General features: G+C 39.3%; 2 protein-coding genes across 2 annotated transcripts in view; one reads left to right on the top strand and one right to left on the bottom strand.

Annotated features, from left to right (window-relative positions):
- The window catches only part of mettl15 (methyltransferase 15, mitochondrial 12S rRNA N4-cytidine), a 57584-nt gene extending 40028 nt beyond the window's left edge, over positions 1-17556 (bottom strand). Inside the window, exons 1-2 of the mRNA XM_063493888.1 lie at positions 17509-17556; positions 15376-15627 (exon numbers count right to left, since the gene is read on the bottom strand). Of these exons, the coding sequence (XP_063349958.1) occupies positions 15376-15612 (237 nt within the window). The 5' untranslated portion in view covers positions 15613-15627; positions 17509-17556. The remainder of the gene's footprint in view (positions 1-15375; positions 15628-17508) is intronic.
- A 1482-nt stretch (positions 17557-19038) lies between these two features.
- The window catches only part of kif18a (kinesin family member 18A), a 37061-nt gene continuing 28197 nt past the window's right edge, over positions 19039-27902 (top strand). Inside the window, exons 1-5 of the mRNA XM_063493774.1 lie at positions 19039-19354; positions 20724-20881; positions 21214-21318; positions 22311-22421; positions 22596-22793. Of these exons, the coding sequence (XP_063349844.1) occupies positions 19039-19354; positions 20724-20881; positions 21214-21318; positions 22311-22421; positions 22596-22793 (888 nt within the window). The remainder of the gene's footprint in view (positions 19355-20723; positions 20882-21213; positions 21319-22310; positions 22422-22595; positions 22794-27902) is intronic.

The raw sequence follows: 27902 nt of genomic DNA, 5'->3' as shown, positions 1-27902 counted from the left end.
CAGTACCACTTGGCAAGCAGTTGGCAAGTGTTTGCAGACAAGTTCATGTCTTCTATAATGACTCTAATGACTGTGGAAACCTGCTAGCGAACAAAGCCATTACAAGGTTTTTGGTGCAGCACCATTTATCTCTTTGTCACCAAGTTCATTCTAGTGACCACCTCTAGCAACCACTCGCCAGCAGTTCATGGAATACAAACCTTCCTCTAGTGCCTGGTAGTTACCAGGAGGGGTCACTGACTGGTCTCTAGATGTTCACTGTGACATCAAGCTACCATCAACAACCACTCACAGCCGGTTAGAGAATGCACACTTTTCCCTGGCAACCGGTGGTTGTCAGATGGTCAACGACAGGTCTGTGTCACTTAAGTATTTGAGAAATTTATAGTCGTATTACTGAATAACATTAACTTAATAACATTTATTTTTTAATTCATATGACTTTTAATGTTTTTCCCATTACGGTTCCAATAATGGGACCAGGGTTCATATGATTTTATGTGTGTCTTGAGTTCCATGATGATAATAAAATAATATTCTGATCAGCTGTGGTAAAGGTTCAGGAGTATTAATTGATCTTTGTGCTTCCTAACCACGTGGATATTCATTTTTTAAAATTTTATTTTACATTGTCTCCATAACTTTGTCATGATCGCTGTCCAAGGTGCTGATCCTGGGACCACCAGGAACATCCCCTAGTTCAGGTAAACTAAATTGGTGGCAAAAACTGCTGTCAAGAAAGCATAATTTAGTACATTTATAAAAGGCAGGGCTCCGAGAGGCTGAGGATGTATTTGGAAATAGTGTGCAGAATCCTAATTACCCGATGGTGTTATCACCCAAAACTGCACTGCAGCAGGCCATGAGCGCAGAGCTGGGATTAAGCACGACTATTTAGGGTCACAGTCACTTTGACATCACGTTGCTTCTTTTTTGGATCTCATCTTCTGGGATTAATGGTTTTAACTAGAGTAGTTTTAAAGCTTCGTGTACAGCTGCCGATTTATGAAGGTTCTTGTAGTACTCTACCCACCTCGTCAAACACCATAACATTCCCAAAACCTGTCACAATCTCTTAATCTTCCCACTTTATTTGGTCTTTTTTCCCCCCTCACTATTACTTTCACATAATTCATGCAGAGTCTGCCTTTGTTCTGTATGTACATTTGTTAAAATTTTCAATAAAAACTTGACTGCAAAGAGGAAAACCCCCAGTCCCTGTCCTCCTCTACATAAAGCTCATAAAGCCCATGTCAAGCATCCGCCCACTTCAAGGAGTCCCGAGACTGGCTCTTACACTACAGTTGTGCTGGGTAGCTCTCTAGAGAAATGGGGATAGCAGACACTTGTATCTTCTCTCAAACTATGAGACAATAACTCAATATTTACTGTACGTGGGCAACCCGGTGCAGCGATTAGTCTCTCTGTTGGGCTATATGCTGCTTATGTTTTGAAGAAGTAATCTGAAAGCAATTAAATTTTAAAAATGGCAAATTAATATAGCTTTTTTTTCCCCAGTGTTTTTCAAATCAAAACATAGTTTTATATAAACATGTATATGTTTATGAAGTAGCAATTTAAACTTTCATCCTGAAGCACAAGGAAATTTATTTATGGATTTTTGAGTCAAATTTTGTTGGCACAACATAAACAAAATGTCCAGGATTCACAGGATTATTACGTGTATTTCAGGACAATCATATTATCATGCTACAATCTGTGTAATAAAATGATGTGAGCTGCATTGTTTCTTACCTCAAATGTTCTAGACCTTGCAAATAAAGTACATAAGGCATTGTGAGGATCTGATTTGGAGGCAGTGAGTGACAGCTGTGAAAAAAATGATTGGACACTGAAAAAAGTGGAAAGGGAGGGACCTCTACTGCGTGCATGAGTCATCACTCTCCACCCCCCACCTCACCCCCAGCCAAACTGTCTGTTTTTTTTGTTTTTTTTCCCCTGCAGGTTGGAGATTTACTGAGCAACATTTTCTCAGCTGGTAAGATTCATTTTTACATTAAATTTATGGCAGGTCTTATGCAAATTAATGAGAATAACATTGTGGGTCAAAACTGAACATAACAAGCTCGAGCGAGTGTTTAAAAATTACTTCAGTAAAACAGTGCAAAATCATACATAAGGAGATGTGTTTCTATTAGTTAAGTTAAGTAATTCTCTAGCCAACTACCTATTCTTCTACACACTTAGCAGAGAGGCTCCATACAAAACAGCCTTACAGTCTACACAGACTATGGCCTTACTTCGGTGCCATGTAGCTATGGGAGAGAGTGTTCATAATAATTAAATTAAAGCTTCTCACAGTCTGGCAGGTCAGTTTTGGGTTGAAAAAAAAAAAAGGGGGCAAGAGGGTTGTAATGTGTAAAACACATTGTCACAACTCAGCTGTTATCTAAATATCCAAGAGGGCTATATCTCTATGTAATTACACAGTTTTATCAACAAATTTTGTTGCTATTCATTTATTCTATGAGTGTGCAAAACTCTTGAGCCACCTCTCACTTCTTTATATTTTGCTAGGAAAATACAACGTTTGTTTGAAAGTTTGAGATCTTTGGATGTTGGCTGCCTTTTGTTCCATTCTCTCTCAATTTGATCCCAAAAAGCTTCAGTAATGAGGTCCAGGCTCTGGGGAGGCTTTAGGAATGACTTGACAGCTACTCTTTTACTTAGAAGATTTCTGTGGCTTCAGTGAACAACAGATGGATCAACTGAAGGTCCAGCTAGGTCTTTTCCAGATTTTTTCCTGCTTCTTAAGATCATGAGTTTCAGATACTCTTCATAGGTAGTTTTTTAGGTCTACCACTTCTTTGTTTGTCCTCTACTAGTCCACTTTTTTCATTTTTTAAAGGACACACTGCACAACACGCTGAGATATGGCAAGTTTTCAGCTAATAGCTCTTTAGGAATCATCATGTAGGTGTAAAAATACAAAATTTTAAGCCTTTCAAACTGATGTATTTGGCATTGTTCCTTGATTCAAATAAAGAAATGGGAACAAATTGGGTTTTTTCGTTTGGTTTTTTTGTTCTTTGTTTTGTTTTTTGAGACAGGTCACCAGCAAGAAAGTGCCTAAAGACGCAATTTAAAACTGGTCTTTGCTAAGTTGTCTGTTATGCGTAGACACAACATTGATTCATCACTTGAGTTAGGCACCTTTTCTATGCTTGAATGATTCATAGGTTAGTGTTAAGTGGCTTAACAAAAAACAACAAACAAACAAACAAAAAAAAAAAAAACACTCCTCTGAAAATGATAAAACAGAAGGAGAGAAAAGGTAGCCAACGAAAAACTCCAAAAGACCTTCAGAAATCCTGGAGAAACTACATTGTGAGTATACTTTAAAAAATTATAAGTCTTGGAATCTCTTCATATTTGCCATTTTGTTCAACATAATTGGTTACTATTCATTGTATCTATTGTAAGTTACAAGCCAAAGAAAAGCTTTGGTCGACTGTCTGATGCAACATCAAATCTCCCCTCCACTCAAAATTGTCTTCTGCCTATTTTACTTCCCTTGAATATAAATAATGATATATGCATAACTTGATACTAAGATAAGTTATACCCATATCTATCTGCTGATGACGAACATTTCCCTGTGCTCATTAAAATCAGAATTTAGCATGTGTATTTACACATAGGTGTCATCACAACAGATTGAAAATTGAGCCTTGATCCAATACACAGCTTAAACAAAAGTGATTCAAAAATACAAATGCATTGAGAATTCACTCTCAGTGATGCAGGAGACATTTAGTGTGCAGCAAATAAATGTTTGACAATAAAGATATTGCCATATTTGTATTTGTTTTCGGATCAAGCATGGTCACCACATGACATATATAACCAGGAAGCCAATGACATAGTAGCTCATCCAGCTCACAATCAAAGTTCACATGTTTATGCAATGTGTGAGGTACAAGAACTGAAATTTTTGAGATTTAAAATCCTGTGAGAAAACATGGTCGGTAGCAACCACAGCAATGAAAACTCACCAACATGTCATAGCATTGACTATATTACTGATGATGTTATAATGTCGATAGGAAGGCCCCAACCATGCCTTGCAAATCTGAGAGCCAACCAGTAGGAGAGCTCCCTCCAGCATTATGACCAATAAGATCAGGATCGCCAAATAGTAACTGTAATGGTTTTGTGCACAAAATGGAATAAATAAACCTAATCATGGTATTCATATAGAGACGGGTGAGGGCTACATCCATTTTGTGAACATTACAATCAGACCAATCCTCTTGCAATAGCAATTCTTGTGAATTGAGAACATTGCATGAGCTTATAGATCCTTACCTGCATATGCTAAAAATATGTAAACCGATTTCATAAAAATCAGACCAGTTTGGACTTCTCCAGTACTAAGAATCTGTGAATGAGATATACCAGCTATACCAAGTCTATATGTAAGACACTGCCATTGTGCTGCACTTTAGACAAGAAATCACAAAGCAGAGTATTGTGTACCTTTAGTATCAGCAGCAAATCTGTTATTGATACTGGAGTAAGCAAAAAATTATCGGCTATTATTAACTAAAAAGCCATGGCAATAGACAGTGCCAATGTTATGGCTAAATTTAGGTACCTACAACGTCTATAAATAGGTTGCGGAAAGATAACCATGACAAGTAATATAAATCATCACTGAGTGTGGGCTGAAGAGGAGGGGCAAACCCTGGTCTAAAGTATCGACAGAAACACGCCTCCCTTTGAGTGCGCTCGCCTTGTGTGTCAGTCTATCTGTACATGTGTCACTGAGACTAAACACTGGCAGACTGAGCTGAAAAAAAAGATGTCTTCTTTTTCTCGTCAGAATCAACTCAACTGAAAATGGAAACAGTTTTCAATCCTACTCTGACAAGCTTCTTTAGAGGTCATTCTACTAGATTCTGGGGACTGTTGCCCATAAACACTGATTGTTAAGCAGTAAAATGTCTTCTAAGATATACAAACACACATGCACAAACATTCCAAACATCTTTTTCTGCTTAAATTTTAATAATAGCAACGAAGCTATCTGCTAAAGCTGATATATTTACAGTATATGTGATAGGCCAGTATTGGCCCTTAATATTTGTAGACTATATATCAGTCTGATTTAAAATACAAAGAACAGACTGCTAACTTCTGCTGGATGGTAAATACAAAAAACCCTGTAAAAAACAGAAACTGTAAATCTGTGTTTTGACAGGAAACGCGAAATAAGGTCAAATCTGATGCCCTGGATCTATTCAAAATGATTATGTGCTTCATTGGTGCCTGCTCTGAAAGATTTTTCTTAAGTGTGACACCACCGTCAATGCAGTGTGCTAAGGAAACAATGCAAACTGCATAAAGCCCAAGAGTAAACACGAGTGGAACTGAAAAGAGGGGGTGGAATCATCTTAACTATATTCACAAAATGTAAAGAAGCATCAGGAAAGATGGCTTTCTCTCCTGAAGGTGAATTTCCTAGCACTAAAGGAAGACAAAAGAAGAACAGGGCCAAGTCCATTAGGGAGTGCAAGGAAGAATCGAGCTAAATGAAGGCTACATGGTGGCAGGCTTGGTAATAGGGAAAAGACATCTAGAGGCGTTTATGAAGATGCTTACTGTAGTTTCAAGACTGGGTTGACAATGTATGAAATAAAAGGAACTAGGTAATAGGGTGGAGGAGGGCAGTGGAGGTAGCTTGATGGAAAGCTTTAGAAGGAAGCTTCATAGTGCAGCACACAGATTTTTGATAAAGTTGCCCTGGGGCATTCCACGACTGCTACTATAATCTGTCCACCAATGTTTGGTACCTTCCGTGCCTATTAAAAAGTGACAACACATTTCAATGCATTACCCTGAAAAAGTGACAACACATGTGACTGGACAATCTGTATTAATTCATTATCAATTCACCATTATTCTGTTTAGGATGGTGCATTAAGCCTAAACAAATAAGTAGCAACAACACGCTCGACAACATGCCGGCTCATTCCGACCTTAGTCTTGTGAACTGGATGAATATGCTCAATAACATGTTGCTGTATTGATCTCATCTGCATTTCTGGTTATTTTGTGGCGATTTTTAGTGACTGTTTCACAGATTCATCCAAATCAGATATCTGAAACCACTCTATCATGGTAATAACACTTCACGCCTGACAAATTTTAATTATCTTGCTGTCTATACGGTCAAACTGTCTAAGCATATGGATATAAATGGCCAAAGTTCTGGGTGAGCTTTTGCCCTTCTGCTCCATGGGAGGTTACTGTCCTCCCTGAGCTTGCCTTATAATGCATGCATTACAGTTTGACAGGTGTACTGCTGCAGTCAAACTCCCCACCTTTCCGCAGAGCGTGATGTGCCCAGTGGGTGACACCAAAAGCTAGAAGCAGATTGGGGTTCCTGTCCCCACCTCATTGGGTTAGTGAAGAAATGACAAGGTAAAAAGAAAAGAAAGAGAAAGTAGAACAGTGGCGCAGTGGTTACCACAGGAGAAAGTCCTGAGTTCAAATCCACTGGCTGACTGGGGCGTGTATGGAGTTTCTTCTCCCAAAGTTAGTCCAGGGTGTATCCCACCTTTGGTTCTGTGACAGCTGGGATACGATCCAGCACCCCCGCAACCCTGAACTGGACAAGCAGTTAAGAAAATGGATGGATGCTTTAAATCTGAGGCATGTAAGTCTTTTGGGGGGTAGTGGTCAGCATCACAAACCATAAGCTGCCCAGAGGGTACGTGTATGCTGCTGATATAGGGATGCTGAGATTTACTACAACTGGCTGTGGTGCCAGTGTAAATACATTTCCTTCGGGTACACATCAGCAAAAGGTGAGGGGAAAGCATAACTGGCCTCTAAAGCATTAAATTTAGAAGTTGCCCAATGTCAAGAGGATAGGGTGAGACTTGTGGGACTTGATGTTTGAACTGATGCAGTGGTCCTCAGAAATGCCTTCCTACAAATATTTGAAATGTGCTCGCTGTTGTGTTCATTAAGTAGGTATTTTTAAAACTGTGGAGGTAGATGTGGCGGGGAAGTTGTGTGAGCGTAAGTGGGAAACCTCTGCTACTGGTTTAGGTCTGTAGTGTCATGTAGTGTCGAGCGGACATGGTCTTCCCTGCCAAATTAGTCAGGGAACAGGGTTTGCGAGGAGTAGGAGCACTCCAGCTGAGAACAACAGCACTTCATCTGGATGCTGTGGGAATATAGATAATGTTAGTTACACAGATAAGGTCACTGCAACTGACTTTTATCAGAAAAGGCACAACAGTAGTTTAATAAATCTCATTTAAATGCAGGAACACATGCAGAGGAAGATCAGTAAAGGAGTACACAAAGAAAGCTGATTTAAATCATCCTAAGTCTGAATAGGCCACATGACCTAGGCTAATAATACTAACAGAGGGGATTCTACAACTACTGTCTTAACTATCAGCTTTCAGGTGAGTAGAATTACCCCATTTAGGGTTCAAAGTAGTTTCTCCAAATTACAGGAATTATGTCTGCACATTTTGAAGCCCTGACAAAATAAAAACGACGGGAACAACTTCAATTAAGACAGATTTAAAAAAAAAAAAAAAATCACAGTCAACAAAGAAAAGATAAATGAGCTAACCAAAGGCAAGCTATAATAATAGATTATAGATTCATGCTGAACATATTTAAAAGAAAGACCATTCAGATAATGTACTTGGACCTCACACAAACACCATATGAAGATGTGTTGCAGGAATGAGTCATCTCAATCCAGCTGTCCACAGGGCATGTATCTGATTTGCATACCCACACTCACACACCAGGAACAAATGTACATATTGCAATAAAACTTGCTATAATAGCATCAATTCAACATGAAGGAGGGTTTCCAGTGTATTTTTGCCAAGTTTAACAATATTTGATTCGTGTGAGTTATACAGTGTCAATAATTGTTATTAAAACTATATGCAAATACAACTCAGGAATTGATGTTGTAGCAGAGCACACCCCTCCGATTTATGCCGCTGTTCTGCGATGTTACGTGTGCGTGAGTTGTTGGGAGATTTCTCTCACACACCTTCTGCCTCTCCCCTTTCCCTTCACCCACTTGTATCCACACATACATGCACACGCGCAGTTTAAATTGTCTTACCGTGGTAAAGCCAGTCAAATAATAATAAGGTCCAACAACTAGGAAAATGTTCACTTCGAAGGGAGTGTTCAGATTCAGGAGCATAGTGTGCCAAAAACTGTAAGATAGTTTTGTAAGCGATGCAGCAAAACTGGAAAAAAAGAGCACTTAGATTTTGGAAGTTGGGAGGGGGAAGGTTTCATTAGTTAAGCTGTAACAGCGAGGCACACTAAAGAGTGTTCTTTATTTGTTTGTTTATTGTTGTTAAAGTGAACCGGTGGCTGAAGAATGTGTAAGATGAAAGGGCGAAAACATGTCTACAGGACAGTGCGGTGCGGCACCCACAAAGGGGTTGTCTGCTCAGCAAGGCTGAACGATTTGGCGCTCTGTAGACTGAGGCACCCCATTTGGCTAATGAAGTCCCAGACTGTCTTCACACCACACCCCCACCCACCACTCCACTATGAAATGTTCTACTCATGAAAGTAATGAGGCAGGGAGGGAGAAAGACTCTTCTGGCCACTGATAACCTCAGACTAAACCTGCAACCTTACGAGACAAGGGCCTAATATCTGGCCGTCAATCAGCCCCAGCATCCCTGGCTGGAGTGTTTAATTACGAGGATCAATTATTTACCAGCCTCGTCTTTCACTACTCAGTGCTCCCAAAAAAGGAGTGTAAAGGAGAAAAAAAGAAAAAAGAACACCAGCATGACCCAGAAGACACTGTGGCAGCAAATTAAGTACAGATAAAATGGTAAGCTGACTTTGTTGTTGTTGTTGTTTTTAAATGAATGACTAAATGGCCACTTTAATAAGTGCTCGCAGATTAATACACACCCAACTATAGAAACTGATAAGCTAAAAAAAAAAAAAGACAAAACTGCAGGGATACTGATAAAATGAACTTCTGACTAAAGTCAGGCAATGTCTTAGTGACAGAGCTAACTACTAGTCAAAGTCTTTTATAAAATTAATGAACCTTTAATAATATGTCTTGCATGTCCCAACTGTGTTCTAAGGTTAGTTACAAAAACAAAACAAAATAAAAAAAACATTTTCACCGTCTAACTTGTCTGACTTGGTGTACGTCATATTTATGTTGACTGCAACAGCAACTTCAATGGTTTTAACAAGATCATATTACCCCTTGCTTGTATGCTTGTGTTGACAACAGCAGTTCACCTTGACAATGGACTGGATATACTGTATATATTTAAAAAAGAGATCGAAAGAGAGATTTCATATTAGTTTTAAAGTAAACTGTACTCTCTGTACTGTGGATTTGTCCACATTGGGAATTTCTCTTTTTCCCTAAGGAGGTGCAGAATTCATCTGCAAGACTTTAAACTAATTTAGCGAGACAAGATCATATTAGCCTCAACTATGCCCTTCTTTCCAAGCTGGTACACTCAGTACCTAGTAAAAAAAAAAAAAAGATTGTGATCTATCATTACCTTAAACTAGCATAAAGTATATACAGATCAGCCACAGATAATTAAAAAACTACTAACAGGTGAGGTGTATTAATAGTGTTCATCATTATAAGAGTCCTTGCATTTTTGCGGATGTTTGTTTTGGCACGTACAATCACGCCACTCCCTGATGGGAACGCCCCCTCCCCCAAGCATACCGCAAAAACTGCACAGGACTTGATTTAAAGAACCTGACAAAGAGCCCAGGATCCAAATCCAGATTGCGATCTGACTTAGCATCCAAGGGATGCTCTAAAACAACTCACCTGAAACATTCACTGCCAATGTCCCACTGCCAGACACAGCAAGATACCCCAGAGGTGCTGTGTCCATGCCCCAACAGATTGGAGGTGTTTTTGGCAGCAAGACTTGGGACATACACAGTATTAAGCAGGTAGTTATTATTCTTAAGGCTGCTCAGTGCAAATTCTAAATGACATTTGGTTTAAAAATTATAGTAATGTCATTTAACAGCTTGTTTTTAATCACACAGGGGCATGCTATATTTTTTTCTGTGTTCTGTTGTTCTTCATAAGAAACAGCTGGCAGTGTTTTGTGGTCACCTTTCCCAGAAAAGATTGCCTCTTCATGTGTCCGAATTCTAGCAAGCTCAATAACCCAAATAACAAAGTGAAAAACGCAGCACTCAACAAAGTCTGCAACGATTCAGCGACTTAACAGCCACAACACCTGTGGTTTGCCTGTTTTGTTGTATTTTTGTGCTACATTTCTATTGTCGTCATGAGTCTAGCCTAATCTGCGCTATTTATGGATCGCAAGCGCCACATCGGTGACCACCTGCTCTCTGCTCTTCTTTACAGTTACCCAGAATGGTTTAATGCACTTCTTTGGGACACTTAATCAAAGTTTTTATCTTGATTATTTTTACTTATTGCTGCTGCCTTGGATTTGTGAAGTTTTAGAAGTATTAGTACTACAGTCATGTTACAGCCGAACAGAAACTGTCAATAGGATGATAATTGTGTTAACCTAAACCCACCACCACCTAAATCCCAACACATTTGATACAGTTTGATATTTGACCCTTGCTATAGATGACAAAAGAATAATGTTATGCGATTTAGAGTTATTTTGATGTGAAATGGTGCTCAATATTTAATTGATTGCTGAAAGACTGATATTGAGGCAAGGTTAACATGGCCTCGTTAATTCCACAAGGGGGAGTGTGTTGAGGCTGACATCTAAGAGTAGGCAGCTCGTTTCTCCTCCTACAGCAGCTCAGGGTTTTTCTCCTGGACTCTCAGCTGATGGCTCATTAATCTATTCTAGAGGAGGGCCCCTACGCAAACAGATAGCCTGCGCAAGTGTACAACTCCATCCTTTTTAAACTTTTTTTAACCACGTGAAAGCACTGTAACAAAGAAAAGTTTAAAAATTAGTACATTTGTTTTAATTAAATAAAATACAACTCCATCTCTGTCTGCACACAGTGGAGTTGAGTCACTCCAGCTCTCATCGGCCTCTCATGAAAAATCTGAGCAGTCATTCCCAACTCTTAGCTGCCAGAATCTCTGTGATTGCAAATTCCCATGATAAACTCACTCAGCGCCATCTCAGGAACAATACCGCAATCACAAAAATGAGTCGCAGTTAGGGGTGTTCTTAGTGCCGAATTGTCTAGTCAGTTACACGTTAAAAAAAAATAAACAAATCTGTGACTCTAAAGTAGGAAACACTAAGAAAACTGTACAAAAATGAAGTAAATAATTTAGCCTGTGACACCGCTACCTCTCTCTGTCTCTGTAGTCAGAGGGCAACAGACAGTGGTGTGTACTATGCCCCGCCCACTGCATTGGCAACATCAGATTGGTATACGTCCCGCGGAATAGCTTATCAGCAGAAAACAAAGCAACAGAAAAGGAACATATGCAGTAAGCTAACAGAAAAGCGTTTTGAAGGTAAAGACGCACATGACAAATATAATCCTCCATGCTGAAAGTTGCAACACTGCATTCTTATAACTTTCAGATCTTAGTAGAGGTAAGTAGTCCGGAGGGTGCAGTAGGAGGAACAAGAGGAAGCTGAAGGCTAAACTTGAGCAGAAAAGCACAAGGGATGTTTCGAGTGGAAGGAAGAAAATCACTGGCCTCAACATCCCCCCACTACAGTCAGTGATTTTGCCCTTCTTCTGGGCAGGTTAGGCATCAGCTGCAGAAAGTGCATAATGGAAAAGGAGCGAAACCCGATAGTAACAGCACCTAGGTTCAGTTGACCTGTGCAGTTGTCTGTGATCCTGAGTCACATTTACAACCTGAGTCTGAAGTAGAGGAAAGTACAGGTGTTGTAAAATATTTCCTGTCTGGTTCCTGTAGCAAAGTCCAAACCATCAGAACTTAATGAGCACCGATGATGAAGGTGCTGGAGAGACTAGTCTTAGCCCACCTGAGACCACAGGGAGACCCTCTGCAGTTAACAAATCAACATAATCTGGGAGTGGATGATGTAATCATCTACATTCTAGAGAGACTGCACTTCCGTAGATATTAACAGCTGCACTGTGAGAATCATTGTCTTTGAATTTTCACATCCATTTAACATGATCCAGCTGCTGCTTCTCAGGGAGGAAATGGAAAAAGTCAGTAAGCAACTGAACTTGTCCACCATCTCATGGATTACTGCCTGACAGACAGGTAGGTATGTGACACTGGACAGTGCTCTGCCTGATTTGGTGCTGTGCAGGAGCTCCATAAGGGACTGTGTTGTCTCCATTCCTGTTCAGCTTGTACACCTCAGACTTTCAGTACAACTCCAGGTCATGTCACCTACAGAAACACTCTGATGATTCTGCAGTGGTTGGATGTATTAGTGAAGGGCAGGAGGAGTACAGAGCACTAGTGGGTGAATTTGACAGGATGTTGATGTGGTGGAGGAGTACAAGTACCTGGGCGTCCATGACAACAGGCTAAACTAGAAAACACAAATACAAATGCTGTATACAACAAGGGAATGAGCAGGCTCTAATTCAAATCAACTCAAATATGGGATAAATAAAGTACTTTATATCAGCTGACCATCGTGTCTAATTACGTCAGAAACATTATATGGGAGAAACAAAAACACTCAAAGAATATTGAACACAAATACCCCAGCCCTGCCCCCCAAAGAGCCAGTTAACAGCCAAATCGGGAAACATACAGTCCCATTTTTTTGTTGCACTGAACCATGCACCGTGTGTGCATGGTTCAGCGCAAAGGTTTTTCTTAGCTTGCTGCATTCATAATGCAAATTAACATGGCATTTGTTCAAATGTTTTGCTGGGTTGAGCCAATGATGTTGATTGGCGCCACTGGAAGTGATAAATAAAGTCAAGGAACTTGTGCAGATATAAAAACTTTTTAAAGTCAACTTTGGATAAAGTCATTAAACCTTTTAACCAGCTGTTATTAAATCTGACTGGTAGCTCCATATATGTAGTTAAAGTCATGGTCTCTATCTATTCAACTAGGTAGGGACTTTAAAAAATTGACCAAATAACTGACCAGAGCTAATACGAGCTAATACGAGCTAATAGCTAAGGCTAAAGCTATCGCTATAGCTTGCTGTCAGGCCATCTAGAGTGGCCTACCTAACTTTAAATAAATACATAAAAAAATACAACTGAAATCTTTAAGCTAACAGTTAAAATGTTAAGTTATGTTAACCGTTGGCTACATAGCCACAGCTTAACAATCTTGTTTTCCCTGGCCATCACATCCCTCAGATACATCACATACCATATTTCAGCTTTCTCTGGTAAAAAAATAAATAAATAAAAAATCAAATAACATAGAATTAACATTTGTTAAAGGCCATTTTAATTTATCCTTAGTGTACACAAATAATCTATCTACTGAGATATTTCAGTCTATATCAAAGTGGAGGCCTGACACACCAATTTAAATATCCCTATAACAAAATAGTTAAAAGGGCAAATAAAATCCCCTCCTCTCCAGAGAAAAGAAAATATCACCTTAGGTTTAGTCCTGTCCCAGCAAGCTGTTTCACACAGACATGCATTAAACCAAGGAAGAAAAGCCATCATATGGGGCTTTGAAGGCAATTCATGGTGAGATACAGTGTTCTTCATTAAGCAAGGATACAATTTCAGACAAGAAATATGACAAACTATCAATCAAGACCCAACAAGCATGATGGCCATTTGTAAAACTGAGAAAATAGAGCGCAGGCTACCACTGCAAATTAGATACCTGCATACAGATTTACAGCCAGACGTCCTGTGTGGGAGGCAGCAGGGCACTGAAAGCCTCCATTTACACACTTCAGTTTAACTGCAGTATTTGCTCTGACACCCATCATCGTGTAAGTCCTCCATTCATACAAACTCTTCTTCAGCCAACAAGAGCAATTACATATTAGTGATTATTTTTATAAAGCCCATTTAATCTTTAATCGTTTGGACATTTGTCTGCAATTAAGGGCAGGTTTTCCTCCTCAAAGCAACTGATCTGTTAGTGACAACATCACACGCCCACCACAAATTTAAGCACTTAAATGGCAGCTCTGTCAGAGCCATGTCAGAATTCACATTTGATTCCCTGACAAGTTATAGTTATATTTTTGTAGTTATACAGTTATATTTAGCCCTGTAGATATATGAATACGAATGACTATGAGTCAGCACCCCGATAAGGTTGTAACATTGCTGTAGATAAAGACCAAGTTCATTTGTAACACTATGTTCTCACATGAAAGAACAAGCATCTGCAGTGAAGGAACACTAAAGAAAGACTTCTGAAGGTAATCACACATCAATTCCACAGAACGTCACACTAAGTGAGGTCTACAGCACATACTGTACAAAAAAAAATAAAATCTATCAAACTGTTTTTAATAGCATCTGATTGGCAAGCTGTCTTGGGACAGTTGGCACATGGGCGGGTAGCGGAGGAGTTTAGAGGTGCTAAAGTTCAGGCAGGAGCGATGCAGCACCCTGTGTCCTGCCAACAGACTTACAGTGGCGCAATTCCTGACTAAGTTGTTGACCCATGGCCCCCACCTGCCTTGACCATGCATTATCTGAGGGGTGGAGGGGGCCATTACTTTTCCCTCCTTTCCTGCCTGCCACGCCAGAAGGCTTTTGACTCATGCCCATCTGTCCTGGTAGTACATACATTAAGTGAAAGCCAAGATACTGCCACCCTGTCCAACTCATGAATGCCTTTATAACAACAAGTTGTTATGTAGTGTGTGAACAGAATTTTACCTTAGCAACAAACATCTCTGTGAAGAGGATGGTTAATCAGGAAACAGGTCATTTCAATCCTCAAATCACAATGAGAAGAGACCTTTTTCTAAACCTCAGTAGCCGACGCAATGCACGCAACAGCCTGGCAATAACTTCCTTTCAAAAGCTCTGACACACATAAGAAAATCAAAATTTGGGGACATGAGAAACACCTCTCAGTATGAGTTTGCATGCCTATGCTATTACCACAGCAACCGAGGCAGACCGGATAACAATGCCTGAAAACACAAATATGATCTAATCACTTGCAAATATCGTCGACAGTCAGTCTGGAGATTCAATTTAGTCCTGCGTCAGATTTGCCTACAGTCTGAGCACATTCCAGGGCCTTTTTAATATGGAAATACGCCAGGTGAAAAGGTTCAACTGGAAATAATGTTAATAAACACAAGTAAAAAGTCAACCCACTGCTACCTGAATGCCCGCCTAAAGCCCTCATTTTGTCCGAATGAATATTTGACATATTTCTAAAAGAATGTTTAAACAAACAGACATGAACTTTATTAAGGACACCAAAAATTGTACCTGAGCTGGTTGAATATCTAAGTATTGAAGCACCTCTTTCAACATGACAGGCGTGTGAGGAGGCTTTTCAGCTGAAACAGCAGACGGGTCTTCGTATCTGTCCTCGGGACCTGGACCAGAAGATGCACCAACGAAAGAGGAGTGCAATCTCGGCCTTAGCCTTCTCCATGCTCTCCGCGCAGCCAGATGTGTTTTTCGCATCATTGGGTAAGAGCAGACAGTCATGTGGAAAATCATGATCGTTATAATGATCTGTGGAGAAGAAAATTAGCAAAGTTACATGATGAGAAGAAAGATGGAAGGTTAAGCTAATCAAGAGGAATTTGGTGTGTAGTACAATTTTAAAGTTGACACTCCATCATCGTGAAGCTGTGCTCTGGAGAAGCTTATAGTATACTCTGGGGTTTATCCAGTTTAACAGCTGCTCTGAGACCAAACAGGTGGGAACAGGAACAATACAAAACTATGAATTAAAAGCTATCTTACGTCACTTGGAAGAGGAAAACGTTATGGTTCCAAATTCAAGGCAGATGCAAAAACTGTTGACTAACTAAACCTTTCCAATAACACGCTTCATTTAGAATATATTTAAAGATGTGGCCATGATTCTCAGTTCATGATTGCAGTAATATTGTGAAGCATTCTATACACGTCTATACATACTTTACAGCAGTGGTTTAGACATGTGAATTCATATGTGTGAAAAACCTGTATTCCATCTCACAGCAATATTTCTTTTTATTGTCAAATGACGGCGCTTTTTTATCTTGTGGACCTAGGAAAACACCAGCTTATCATTGTTATTATTATTAATATTATTGCAATGAGCTTCATTAGCAGGTATCTAAACTACATGACACCATGTTAGCACGAGTAAACTCCTCCAGGCAAATGACGTCCCCATTTCAGCTTCAGCCATAAGACATTAAGTTATCTCAATAGTTTCTATTTACAGTTTTTTCCCTTTTTATGTAGGTGGTAGGCCATTTGCTCTGCTGACACTTGCCTGCCGGGACTCTATTCTTTACCTCTCTTGTGCACTTTCTATTGCCTTGATTTGCTGACCCAGGTATTGAAACTCATCTATCTTCACTAACTCTTTCCCTTGCTGCTTCACTATTACACCTGTTTCCCTCTCATTCACATATGTAATCTGTCTTGCTTCACCTGACTTTCATTCCTCTTTTCTCTAGACCATACCTCCACCTCTCCAGGCTCTCTTCCACCTGTTCCCTACTCTTACCATAGATCACAGTGTCATCTGCAAACATCATAGGCCACGGAGACTACTGCCTGACCTCATCTGTCAATCTGTCCATCACCACTGCAAACAAAAAGGGGCTTAGAGTTGATCCCTGATGTAATCCCACCCCCACCTTGAACCCATCTGTCATTCCTATCGCACACCTCACTACTGTCTGTCTGTCCTCAGATGCCTGTGATTATTTTGTATTTTATAGCCTACAACTACAATAAGAGTTGTATTGTAGGGAAAGACTGACGCGGATATTATTGTGTAGTTTAATAAGTAGGTACTTTTTTCATGTACCCCCCCCCCCCCTTCCCCCCACACACGCACCTACCTCTTCTTGCTGTTTACTAAACGTTAGCTGCTATCCTTCAAGCTAGGAGTAGGAAGGTCGTACTAACTTATCTGTAGGTTGTTAGAGGTTAGCAGTTCCCTTAAACAAACATGTGCCATCATTTATGGTGATATTTAGTAGCAATTCCCCACACAAAAACAATATTTTGGTGTAAAGGTTAGCTATCTACCTAGCTAAAAACGCCTGAACATGGAGTAGATACAAAAAAGCATGCACGTGTTTGACGTGGCCATGACTGTAAAGCTATTATCTATTAAATTTTGAAATGTTTAGCCCACCCTAATGCTCTGTAACACGTGTATACAGGCTATGATATCAGCAGAGGCTGGACATGTTACATCTAAATAAAGCGATGCAGAGGATACCGTTGCTATGCCACCATGTTGGATGACCGCGCATCATACCTAGAGAGACTGTCAGTAAAATATACTGAAAAGGACCCGACGGTGTAGTCAGGTCCATTTAATCAAGTTTCACAAATGTTGAGCCAGAGAACCGTGCTTATGCACAGAAAGCGGCAGTAGCTTACCGTAGCACACCACGGAGTAGCTCCACCTTCCGCAGCGTGCACTGTGCGTCACCACGGCCCGCCTAGTGACGAGCGGCTCTCGACCTATCAGATGCCACAGAGGAAGACGACAGCTTTTTTGAAAATATTGGCGGCGGTCGTGCTAGCGACAGCGTTAGCGAGTTTGTTTGTTTAATTCGAGCTAGTTTCGATCCGAGCGTTTGATCAGAAAGTGTCGCCTTAGTAGGGATATGAACGATAGCCGTTACTAACAAAAGGTAAGACCGAAGATTGCATCGCAGACGAAGTAAACAAAGCCATCTTACCGTTAGTGACTGTACTTAGCTAGCTAGATGGCAGGGGCTGGCCAGTCCTGCTGTATTTACGTTGGCAGGATTGTCATCACATTGTAACGTGTGCTATTTAACAGTACTGAGCTAACTGTAGCTGAAAATTGCGTGTTAATACCTGTTAGACAGCATTTGATTATATTATGCTGCTATTGAAGTGAATCCCCCGGCCCATATGTATGTATATATATATATATATATATATATATATATATATATATATATATACGTACGTATGCATATATGTTTAAATTGATCACCTTGTTACCACAATGCTAATACATTTGTTTCCCTGTAATATGCATTAAAGGATCATGGAAATAAATCTTGTGCATTGTGAAAAAGTGTGCATGTTAATAGAGAACAAACTGCACATGCAGTCTTAATATTAGCGTGTTTTCTTTTTACAAAATCTATTGTGACTTAATATAGCAGTTATAGTTCAAGAATTAAATCAATTTATGTCACTGAAAAATGTCCTTGAGTATCAATCCCTAACCCAAAATGTTTAAAATACAAGTTTAGGTTTTTGTTGTATTATTTTTTATTTAAAGATTATTGTTATTATTAATTAGCGTTTTGTGAAATTTTCAGTATCCTTAGGTACAGTTGTGGTCAGAGGTTTAGATGACCGACTTTAGTCTGCATGTCAGCTATTAGCTGCAATTTCACAAGACTAACTCAAGAAAAATCCTTTAAGGAGGCTTAAGAAAGGTGTCAATTTATATGGGTAGTTCTGTTTGTTGTGTCCAAATTTTTAGCAGAGGCTAAAAATTGAATCCTAAGGGTAGGACAACCTGAAAGGTAACATGACTCTGCCTCCCTTTATAGAAAGCCAAGAGAATTTTCCAAAGAATTTTTGGATTTTATGCTGTAGAACACAAACATAAAAATATCTAAAGTGCATGTTAAGAGCAAACTTTCTATCAGGCATGTAATCAAAGCAGCACTTTGAGACGATGGAACTGGAAGTTCATAAAGCTAAATTGTTTCCAGTTTTTAGGACTCATTCCTGTGGCATTCTGTATGAAAACACTTTTAGGCCTTTCGCTTACCATAAAACAAGTTCAACTCTGCTTTCAAAGTCCTCAGTCCATGTTTGATTTTTATCAGCATATTTTCAAGATTGTGAAATCCAGTTAACATTTTATTTGTTTGTTGTCTTGTTTTGTAATGCTTCATTCCTTGCAGGGAAACCAAGATGGCGAGTGATGTGTGCAGCCATGTAAAGGTTGTTGTTCGAGTGAGGCCGGCCAATGACAGTGAAAAGCGCGAAAACTGTCGGAATGTGATCCAGGTCGTCGATAACCACATGCTCATATTTGACCCCAAAGAAGAGGACTTGTCGTGCTTTGGGTCACAAAGAGTACGAAACAGAAACATCAATAAGAAGGCTAACAAAGACCTGAAGTTTGTTTTTGACCAAGTCTTCAACGAGAACGCTACACAAGTCGACATTTTTGAGAACACCACTAAAGGAGTGCTGGATGGGGTGATGAATGGATTCAACTGTACAGGTGACAAATTAATGAGTACAATGAGTACAGTCTGTCTGAATTAGTCATGATGTCTGCCAGTTATAAAAAGATGCAGAGCTGATTAACTTGTTCTGTAATGTGCTAGTTATTTATCTGTCTGCAGCGACAAATTACCCTCACTGCTGTGAAGGGGATAGACCTTCAAAGATACGATTTTATTCCAGGGCTGGATAAATGGAGTGCAGAGTGTTATTCTTTACCATATATTTTGGTGCAATTGACTAAGCCAAAAAAAAAAGAAAGAATTGTATTTATTTCTCTAATGTGAATTTAAAGCTTGAGAAAGTATTACTTTGTATAGTTCTACTTTAGCCAGACTCTTATAAATGCAGTACTGTGCATAAGTCTTAAACCACCTCTCATTCCCTTATACTTTGCTAATATAATGGGAAATATGTGCAGTGATTTATCGAAACATCTGTAAATATTTATAAAAAACCGTATACCAAGTAAAAGTGGTCTTCAGGAATAGTTCTCCAGGCTTCTCAAAACACATTCTTTGGATGTTGGTAGATCAATCCCCGTCAAGGGGATCCTACACTGCTTTAATAATGTTGAGGTCCAGACTCTGGGGAGGCCAATCCATGACTGATCGTGTTCCATCGTGTGTTTTTAGATCCAGGTATACTTTTACTGAATTGACTGTAGGCTTGAGATTATTGTAATGCTGAAAAATGAAGCTGTTGCCAATGGAATGCTTTCCAGGTGGTTTTGCATAGTAGGTCGAAATTTGATGGTTCTTTCTTGCGTTCATAATTCCATCACTTTTAACAAGATCCCTGGCATCACTGGCTGAAATGCAGCCCCAAACCATGAGACAACCTCCAATGTGTTTTACAGATGGTTGTACACGCTCAGTGTTGTCAAAATGACAAAGTGCCTAAAGATACCATTTATAACTGTGCAAAGTTCTCTCTTATGTGTTGAGAAAACACTGTTTCATCCCTTGGGTTAGGTGCTCTTTTTATGAATGAGTCATATAATCGGTGTTAAGTGGGTTAACAACAACAACAAAAAAAAACCATTCCTTTGAAAATTGTCAGCTGGAAGGACTGGACCAAAAATAAACCAAAAAGCAGTGAAAGTCCAGAGAAAAACTGTGTTCACTCAAGAACATATAAAAAAGAGTCTGGCTCCTTGGAAGAAAAATTTAAAACATTGAAGGCTGGCTTGAGACTTTTAAATAGTGTAAGTTCAGTCCTCCTTTTGGATATACTTGATACTTCCATTGCTCACATTCCAAGTTTTTCACATTACATGTTTGGTTATGCTCTTTTCTAAGCAAGCTTTATGCTGAAACTGTTTTTGTAGAGTTTTCTGTAACTCTTAATTACTTTTTCACTTGCAGTGTTTGCCTATGGTGCTACCGGAGCAGGCAAGACACATACCATGTTAGGTTCACAAAATGATCCTGGGGTCATGTACCGCACAATGAAAGACCTCTTCAAACGCATGGATGACGCCAAGGAGGAGAAGGAGTTTGCAGTTGCATTTTCATATCTTGAAGTGAGTATTGGATTCTTTATTTTTACCTTTATTTTTACTTTGATTTATTCTCTTTGTTTTTTATGGAATGTTGTTTCTTACATTGTTTGTTTGTGCAACATATTAATCACTGTGTCAAGTCTGGATAGTCAGACTTGTACAGAAGACTTTAAGTTGTAAAATGTGTTCTCAACCCACACTGCTTGTATGTAAAGGTATCGCAGCAGGTACACATTCATGATTTCTACACCTTGCAGTATCATTGTGTATCTGTCTGAAAGCTTTTACCTGACCATACATTTTTGTCTTTGTGTGGTTTCATAGTGTTTTGTTGTATTTGCACGTGTTCACAGGTTTACAATGAACAGATCAGAGACTTGTTGGCTAATGCAGGACCTCTTGCAGTCAGGGAGGACAGTTCTAAAGGAGTGGTTGTACAAGGCCTCACACTGCATAAGGTCAGTACTACCATCTATTATTAAAAAAAAACACACACAAAAAAACACTTCCATGCATGCACTTCTGTTGAAAAATGCCCGTCCTTTTAAAAACATTAAAAAACTGCATGAAAGTGAGCAATATTTGGGTAAAAACAGGTGGTGCTAGCTCATTGTATAATAAGCATGAAACCTGCGTAGTTCATCTTGGGCCAGGACACAGGAGCAGGTTGGAAAAAATAATAATAATTGTCTTTTTTTTTTTCTTTATGAAATAAAAGCTATATGGGAGAAAACAAATTTAAATTTGCACTTTGTGATGTCAGCAGTTGTAAAGATTAACTTTTGTTTGTTCAACTATCTTTCCATTTAACCAGAAACTTGTAAATCAGGAAAACTACTGCTTTCATTAAAATTGTTCTCCAGAATTGCTCAGTGGCAGTTCCATATAGGGAAATATATCATAGCACTTGTTCTTGTAATGTATAATTATTACACTGTGCTACACATTATATTATATACCATAATATATTTTATATATGTTTATTTGAGCAGGCTGGTGCTTTAAATAGATTCCTCTGCCAATGTGACTAACCAGAATTACTACTTCATGACTACTTGAGATGGTGCTTATCAAATGAATGAGGAATTTAACTCATTTATGTTGCAGAAGAAGGAACTCACAGGGGATAAAGGCAGGGGAAAGCAAATCACGAAGCTAATTAAATGAATTGCCTTATTATTAAGACTGAGAAATAATGATATTGCACAGAAACATGTGGAAAAAATGTAAATGTCTGAATAAAAGCATGTTTAGGTGTATGTTTTATTTCGTCAGGGGCAGATATGATGCATGACAGATTATCTTGCAGTTTTAGACTGCGTTTCACTTAATTATCGTATCATGATTGCTACTGTGCGAAATGTATTTTGATAGCAGTGCACTGTAAGTTATTTCCCCCTGTGTGGCGTCCTGTGTATGTTCACGTCTTTGTTTTTGTTTTTACCGACAGCCCAAATCTGCAGAGCAGATTCTCGAGGCTTTGGATTCTGGCAATCGAAACAGGACACAGCACCCGACTGATATGAACGCCACCTCTTCTCGCTCCCATGCTGTATTTCAGGTAATCGAAATAACCAGAAATCATCAACAAATTAAGATATAAATCCTAATGTTAAATATAAATAGAAAAGTTTCGTTTTTTTAAAGACTCCTTATCGCTCCAATCATGTAACAGTGGATCAGACTTTAGTTTTTGATAACCTTGAATGAACTTTGTTCTATTGTTTTCCTCCAGATATATTTGAGACAGCAGGACAAAACTGCCAGCCTCAATCATAATGTATGTGTTGCCAAAATGAGCCTGATTGACTTGGCAGGCTCAGAGAGAGCCAGTGCCACCAACGCTAAAGGGGCACGCTTACGAGAAGGCGCTAACATCAACCGTTCACTCCTCGCCCTGGGAAATGTCATCAATGCTCTTGCTGACCCAAAGGTGAGTGAAAGTGAATGTACAAGGGACTACTTTACAATCGCAACTGTTTCTAAGAGACATTTAAAACCTTTTAAAAACATTAAAAACACTTAGTAACATTAAAAAACAATTAGTTGATAATATTGTTTCCTAAATGGCAAATAAAAGGTTTGGATGGTTACTATAAGGCAGCACCTGATGTTTTAAAACTGTAATATTGCAGTAAACAGAACCCTTAACTATAAGTATGCTCAACTCAAAAATTAAGTGTACACTTCTCGCCTTAAGCGGCTGCCATATTGCAGAGTACAAGGGTTGAATATGTTTGTTATTAAAAGAGACATTTTTGACCTCAATTCTCAACCCCAAAAATCTATACAGGGCATAAAACAGCCTTTTAATGCCAATTATATTAGATATAGGATTGTTTAATTTTTTTAAAAGAAAATAATTTCCGAATTTTAAGATAAAGTATACATTTCTTATCTTACCTTACTAGCCTTTTAGGTTATATATAGGCTCTATATATATGTTTATTAACATTACTAATAGGGCTGGGCGATATATCGAGTTTTTAAAAATATCGATATATTTTCATACGAGATATAAGATGTGACAATGTCGTTTATATCGATATAGTATATGTTACGTTATAATTATAGTTGTGGAGCCGCAAGTTTGCCTCTCTTTCGTCCACTTTTGTCTCTACGCTGCGTTACTCAGCCTCGCCTCTCCTTCACTGAACACAACTCCCCCTCCCCCATAGCTTCACCTGCAGGCAACGACAAGATGAACACGGCAAATCTCCATTAACGAGTTACCGCGGATCGCCCCGTGCGTGGGGCTGGACGGCGTCAACGTGTTAGCGAGCTAACCGCGCTAACGAGATGCAGCCCACAGGGGCTGCATGACCTAAAATCCTTTCATTTTCTCAAAAGTCGACAGTGCGCCTTATGTATGAATTCTGGTTGTGCTTACTGACCGCGAACCGATTTTATGTGGTACATGGTGCTCAGCAATTTGTCAAAAAATGTTTTAGTACGACTTTGGTAAGCTACGGAGCCGCACTGCTTGATGGATTGTCGGAGCATTATGGCTACCGTAGTCTGGAGCCTCGCGGAGTGATACGTACTGTGCTTTAACGTAATATTACCGTATTGTGTGTGTATAAGGGCCATAAATGGCACCTGTTAAGAGACATGGTTGCAAAGAGGATTATGGAGCATTATTATTTAATAAATGCTGATAATTTATTTTTGAGTAATTTCTTCATGTACATCTACGCTGTATGTTAATAAAAGTGCCTGTGTGACATCTGGGACACAGCTTTGACTAAGAACTCTCTTTTTGTTCTTACCTTATGGCTTTAAAAAAAATATCGAGATATATATCGTATATCGCCATCCAGCTAAAAAAATATCGAGATATGAATTTTGGGTCATATCGCCCAGCCCTAATTACTAATAAATGAAATTGTTAATCACATGTGGCTATTCTGCTTTTTCTGATTATTTAGTAGTTTACCTTTGCATTTTAAATACAATAATACTCTTGCATTTATTCCAACTCGAACTATAATTGCCTAATTGTTAGTTAACCCTCTGATGCATAGTGGTCACTGGAGTGGACAGCTACTAAAACGTACATATCTCTTTAATGCATTGGTTTCTATGGCGGAACTGCATATTAGCCTCTAGAGTGCTCTCTGCTGCCATACTCCATTGAGGTCAATTAAGTGTTCAGTTAGTGCAACTGCAAGTAAATTTCCTCTGAATCAAAGATGGCAGACAAACTGCCACCCTGCCAACCACTGCTGGCATATCCTGTCAATGCTTCTATGCTAGAAGAGCCCAGCAGGTAAAAAAAGTATGATGATATGCAGTAACATCTAGGGAAGGATATTATCTGTTTGGAATAAGAAATTGTTATGTCTAATATGTAGAAAACTACGATTAACCATGTTTCCAATGAAGTGGACATCATGCATTACCCACTATATTTTTTTAACATAAGTCATAAATTGCTTCACTGTTTCTTGGGACTGTTTTGGTTATAAGTAAGCGTATAATTGTTACATTTATAAGCTACTCATTTAAAATATATATTTTTGTGCAGATCAGCTGTAGTTTGAGTTACTTTAATAATTATTTTATCATATTTTGTAGACTTCAAATGCAGCAAAGAATAAGGCAGCATACAGAATAGTCCAGGAAATTCCATCCAGCTCCAGTGATGATGATTTCATTGATGAGTGCAGTGATGATGATTTCATTGATGAGTGCAGTGATGATGAGTTCAGTGATAAGTCCAGTGATGATGAGTGGCTGCCAGAGAAGAGCAGAGACATAGGAACTACGGACAGTGTTGGGGAGTAACGGAATACATGTACCGCTGTTATGTATTTAAAATACAAAATATGAGTAACTGTATTCCGTTACAGTTACTGTTTAAAAAGGTAGTATTTAGAATACAGTTACTTTGTTAAAATAAATGGATTACACGGCGGTACTTTCCTGTTTCATATTGTGGCGGGTCAGGACTGTTTGGGTTTTGTTTGACAGCTATGTTCTGTTGTACCAGGCGGCAGCGTTACAGTTGCCATGGCACTCTCTGCGACTGTGTGTTTCCTGGGTGAGAGAGCGCCTTTTTGTTGTTGTTGTTGTGCTAAGCTAATAGGCAGAATGCTACAGGCATAGCTCTAAAGAATGTAGCCTCCTGGGCAGTGTAGTCCGTGCTGCAGGGAGAATGGACTGCCATACACGTTATGTGTCTGTGAGCGCGAGGAGGGAGAAAAAGGAAAAGTACGAGCTGTCACTGAGCAAAAACGGGAGCTGGAAGCATGTAAATATAATAATAACCACTGCAGCCAAGAAGAGTGCCTGACGAGCCCAGTTGTAAGTAAGCTATTAAGACTCGAGTGGACTGTTCGTGTTTTCCTCTGAAACAATAAGTTCCGCTGGAGCAGCCTTTCAACGCCTCTCTCTGTCTCTCGCAAGCAAAGTTGACCCACACAACAAAGTAAAGCTATTTTTCGGCTACGAGCCCAACACGGAACCAGACGTATTAGCCAGAGGTCCCTTTACTACAGTTCGGAGCCGCGGACCTTCAGCAACAGTAATAAATCTCACAGCAATAGTGCATTCACGTAGTTGTAAAAAGCATGATAATATATTAAGTAATCCAAAGTATTCAGAATACGTTACTGTCATTGAGTAACGTAACGGAATACGTTACAGAATACATTTTGGGGCACGTATTCTGTAATCTATAATGGAATACATTTTTAAAGTAACCTTCCCAACACTGACTACGGATGATGAAGACACAGACAGTCAGGATACAGAAAGTGAGAATGATGAGGGGCAGGATGAAGAGGATGAAGATCAGCATGATCAGGGAGCTGTGGGAGAAGGGCACATGGCACCTGACCATACTCAAGCCCGCAAAAGTATTTGGAAAGTCCAAGACAATGACTTTGATGGAGACTTGCCTCCTTTTCTAGGAGAGTGGAAATTGAATGTGGAGGGGAAGGATCCCATAGATTTCTTCAGACATCTGTTTCCAGCAGATCTAATTGATAATATAACATACAACACCAACTTGTATGCTCTACAAAAAGGGAAAGAAAATCTGTCAGTAACAGGAGAAGAGATGCAGGTTTTTTTTAGGGATCAACCTAGAGCTGGGCGATAAAACGATAACGATATGTATTGCGAAATAACTTTTTCTCGATAGAAAAATTAAACTATTGCGATAGGCCTCATCCCTCTTGTCCTCTTAAAAAAAGAAAAAAGAACAGCCAATCCAAATTAAGTAGCGCAGAGCCGAACCAATCACAGCCGCAGCGTCACGTCACGTGACTTCTTACGTACAGCACAAGTGCCAAGGCGCACATGTGTATTTGTTTTTGCAGCCGGGCCGCCCGGGTAATGAAGGAAATGAGTTTGCCGACTAGAGAAAAATCAACCGAGAGCGTGAGCGAAGGTTACCGAAGAAAAAACCGATGATGGTTCCAATGCCGGAGAGATTGTCGAACGGAAGGGCCATAGAAGTTCCGTAGTGTGAAGGTATTTCGGTTATTTCAAGTCTGACAAAAAACAGAGTAACGCGCACTGTAAATTGTGCCGAAAGCAAGTTTGGAAATACAATAAACCGGTGCATGCTCAATCTCTGACTGAAAGCGCTAATTCGTCATTCGGCTTTTGTCAGACTAAAGTAACTGTTAAAACAGTTTGAAAAGCTAAGCTATACAACAAGGAGAGATTGAGAATTTCCTTTTAGTTCTCAGTTTATTATTTGATATTGACAAAAGTTAGTCAATTTTGTCTGTTCTTCTGTAAAACGAACTAAGATTTATTTTTAGAATTAAAATTTTGTTTCTAAGTGGAATTGACAATTTAGTAGTCTGTTTTGTTTGTTCTATTTTGAAACTTAAATGCTTTAGCGGCTGCCTTTTGTGTAGTTTGCAATATTTGCCTTTATTTATCTGAAACTGAAGTCTCATGTTCCTTAAGTACATCTACCCTGTTGAACTTATTATGGGAAATAAATATTTAAATCAAAACAAGCTGCAGATTATTTCACATTTTACTCGTGAGCAACGGCACATTTAAATCTTACAAATATAGTTATTTGATTGATTATACTTTATTCATCCCGAGGGAAATTGGGTTAAGGCTGCCAGCTGTGCCAGCGCCGTTATAATTTGGCTTATATCGTGACATATATCGTTATCGCCTGAAATGAAAAAAACATATCGTGATATGAAAAAATCTTATATCGCCCAGCTCTAGATCAACCTGATCATGGGGTACATTCGGTATCCTGGGGCACGAATGTACTGGTCTAGTGAGGACGGTCTTCGTCTTGGAATAATTGCAAATGCCATGTCTGTAAACAGATATGAGCAAATCCTGAGATACCTGCACTTTGTGGCTAACTTGACTTACCAGCCAGCAAACACAGACAGACACTCTTCAGGACACATTCAAGGCAGCAGCAGACCCTGAGGAATATCAGTCAGTTGATGAGCAGATATTACCTTTCAAAGGCCTACTGTCCATCAAGCAATACATACCAAAAAAGAAGGAAAAAAGATGATGATGGTCCAAAAGCCCTTCTCTGTGGCCC

Source organism: Pelmatolapia mariae, linkage group LG1, assembly GCF_036321145.2.
Source record: "Pelmatolapia mariae isolate MD_Pm_ZW linkage group LG1, Pm_UMD_F_2, whole genome shotgun sequence".
In the NCBI taxonomy this organism is placed as follows: Eukaryota; Metazoa; Chordata; class Actinopteri; order Cichliformes; family Cichlidae; genus Pelmatolapia; species Pelmatolapia mariae.
This window is presented reverse-complemented; position numbering and strand designations above follow the sequence as displayed.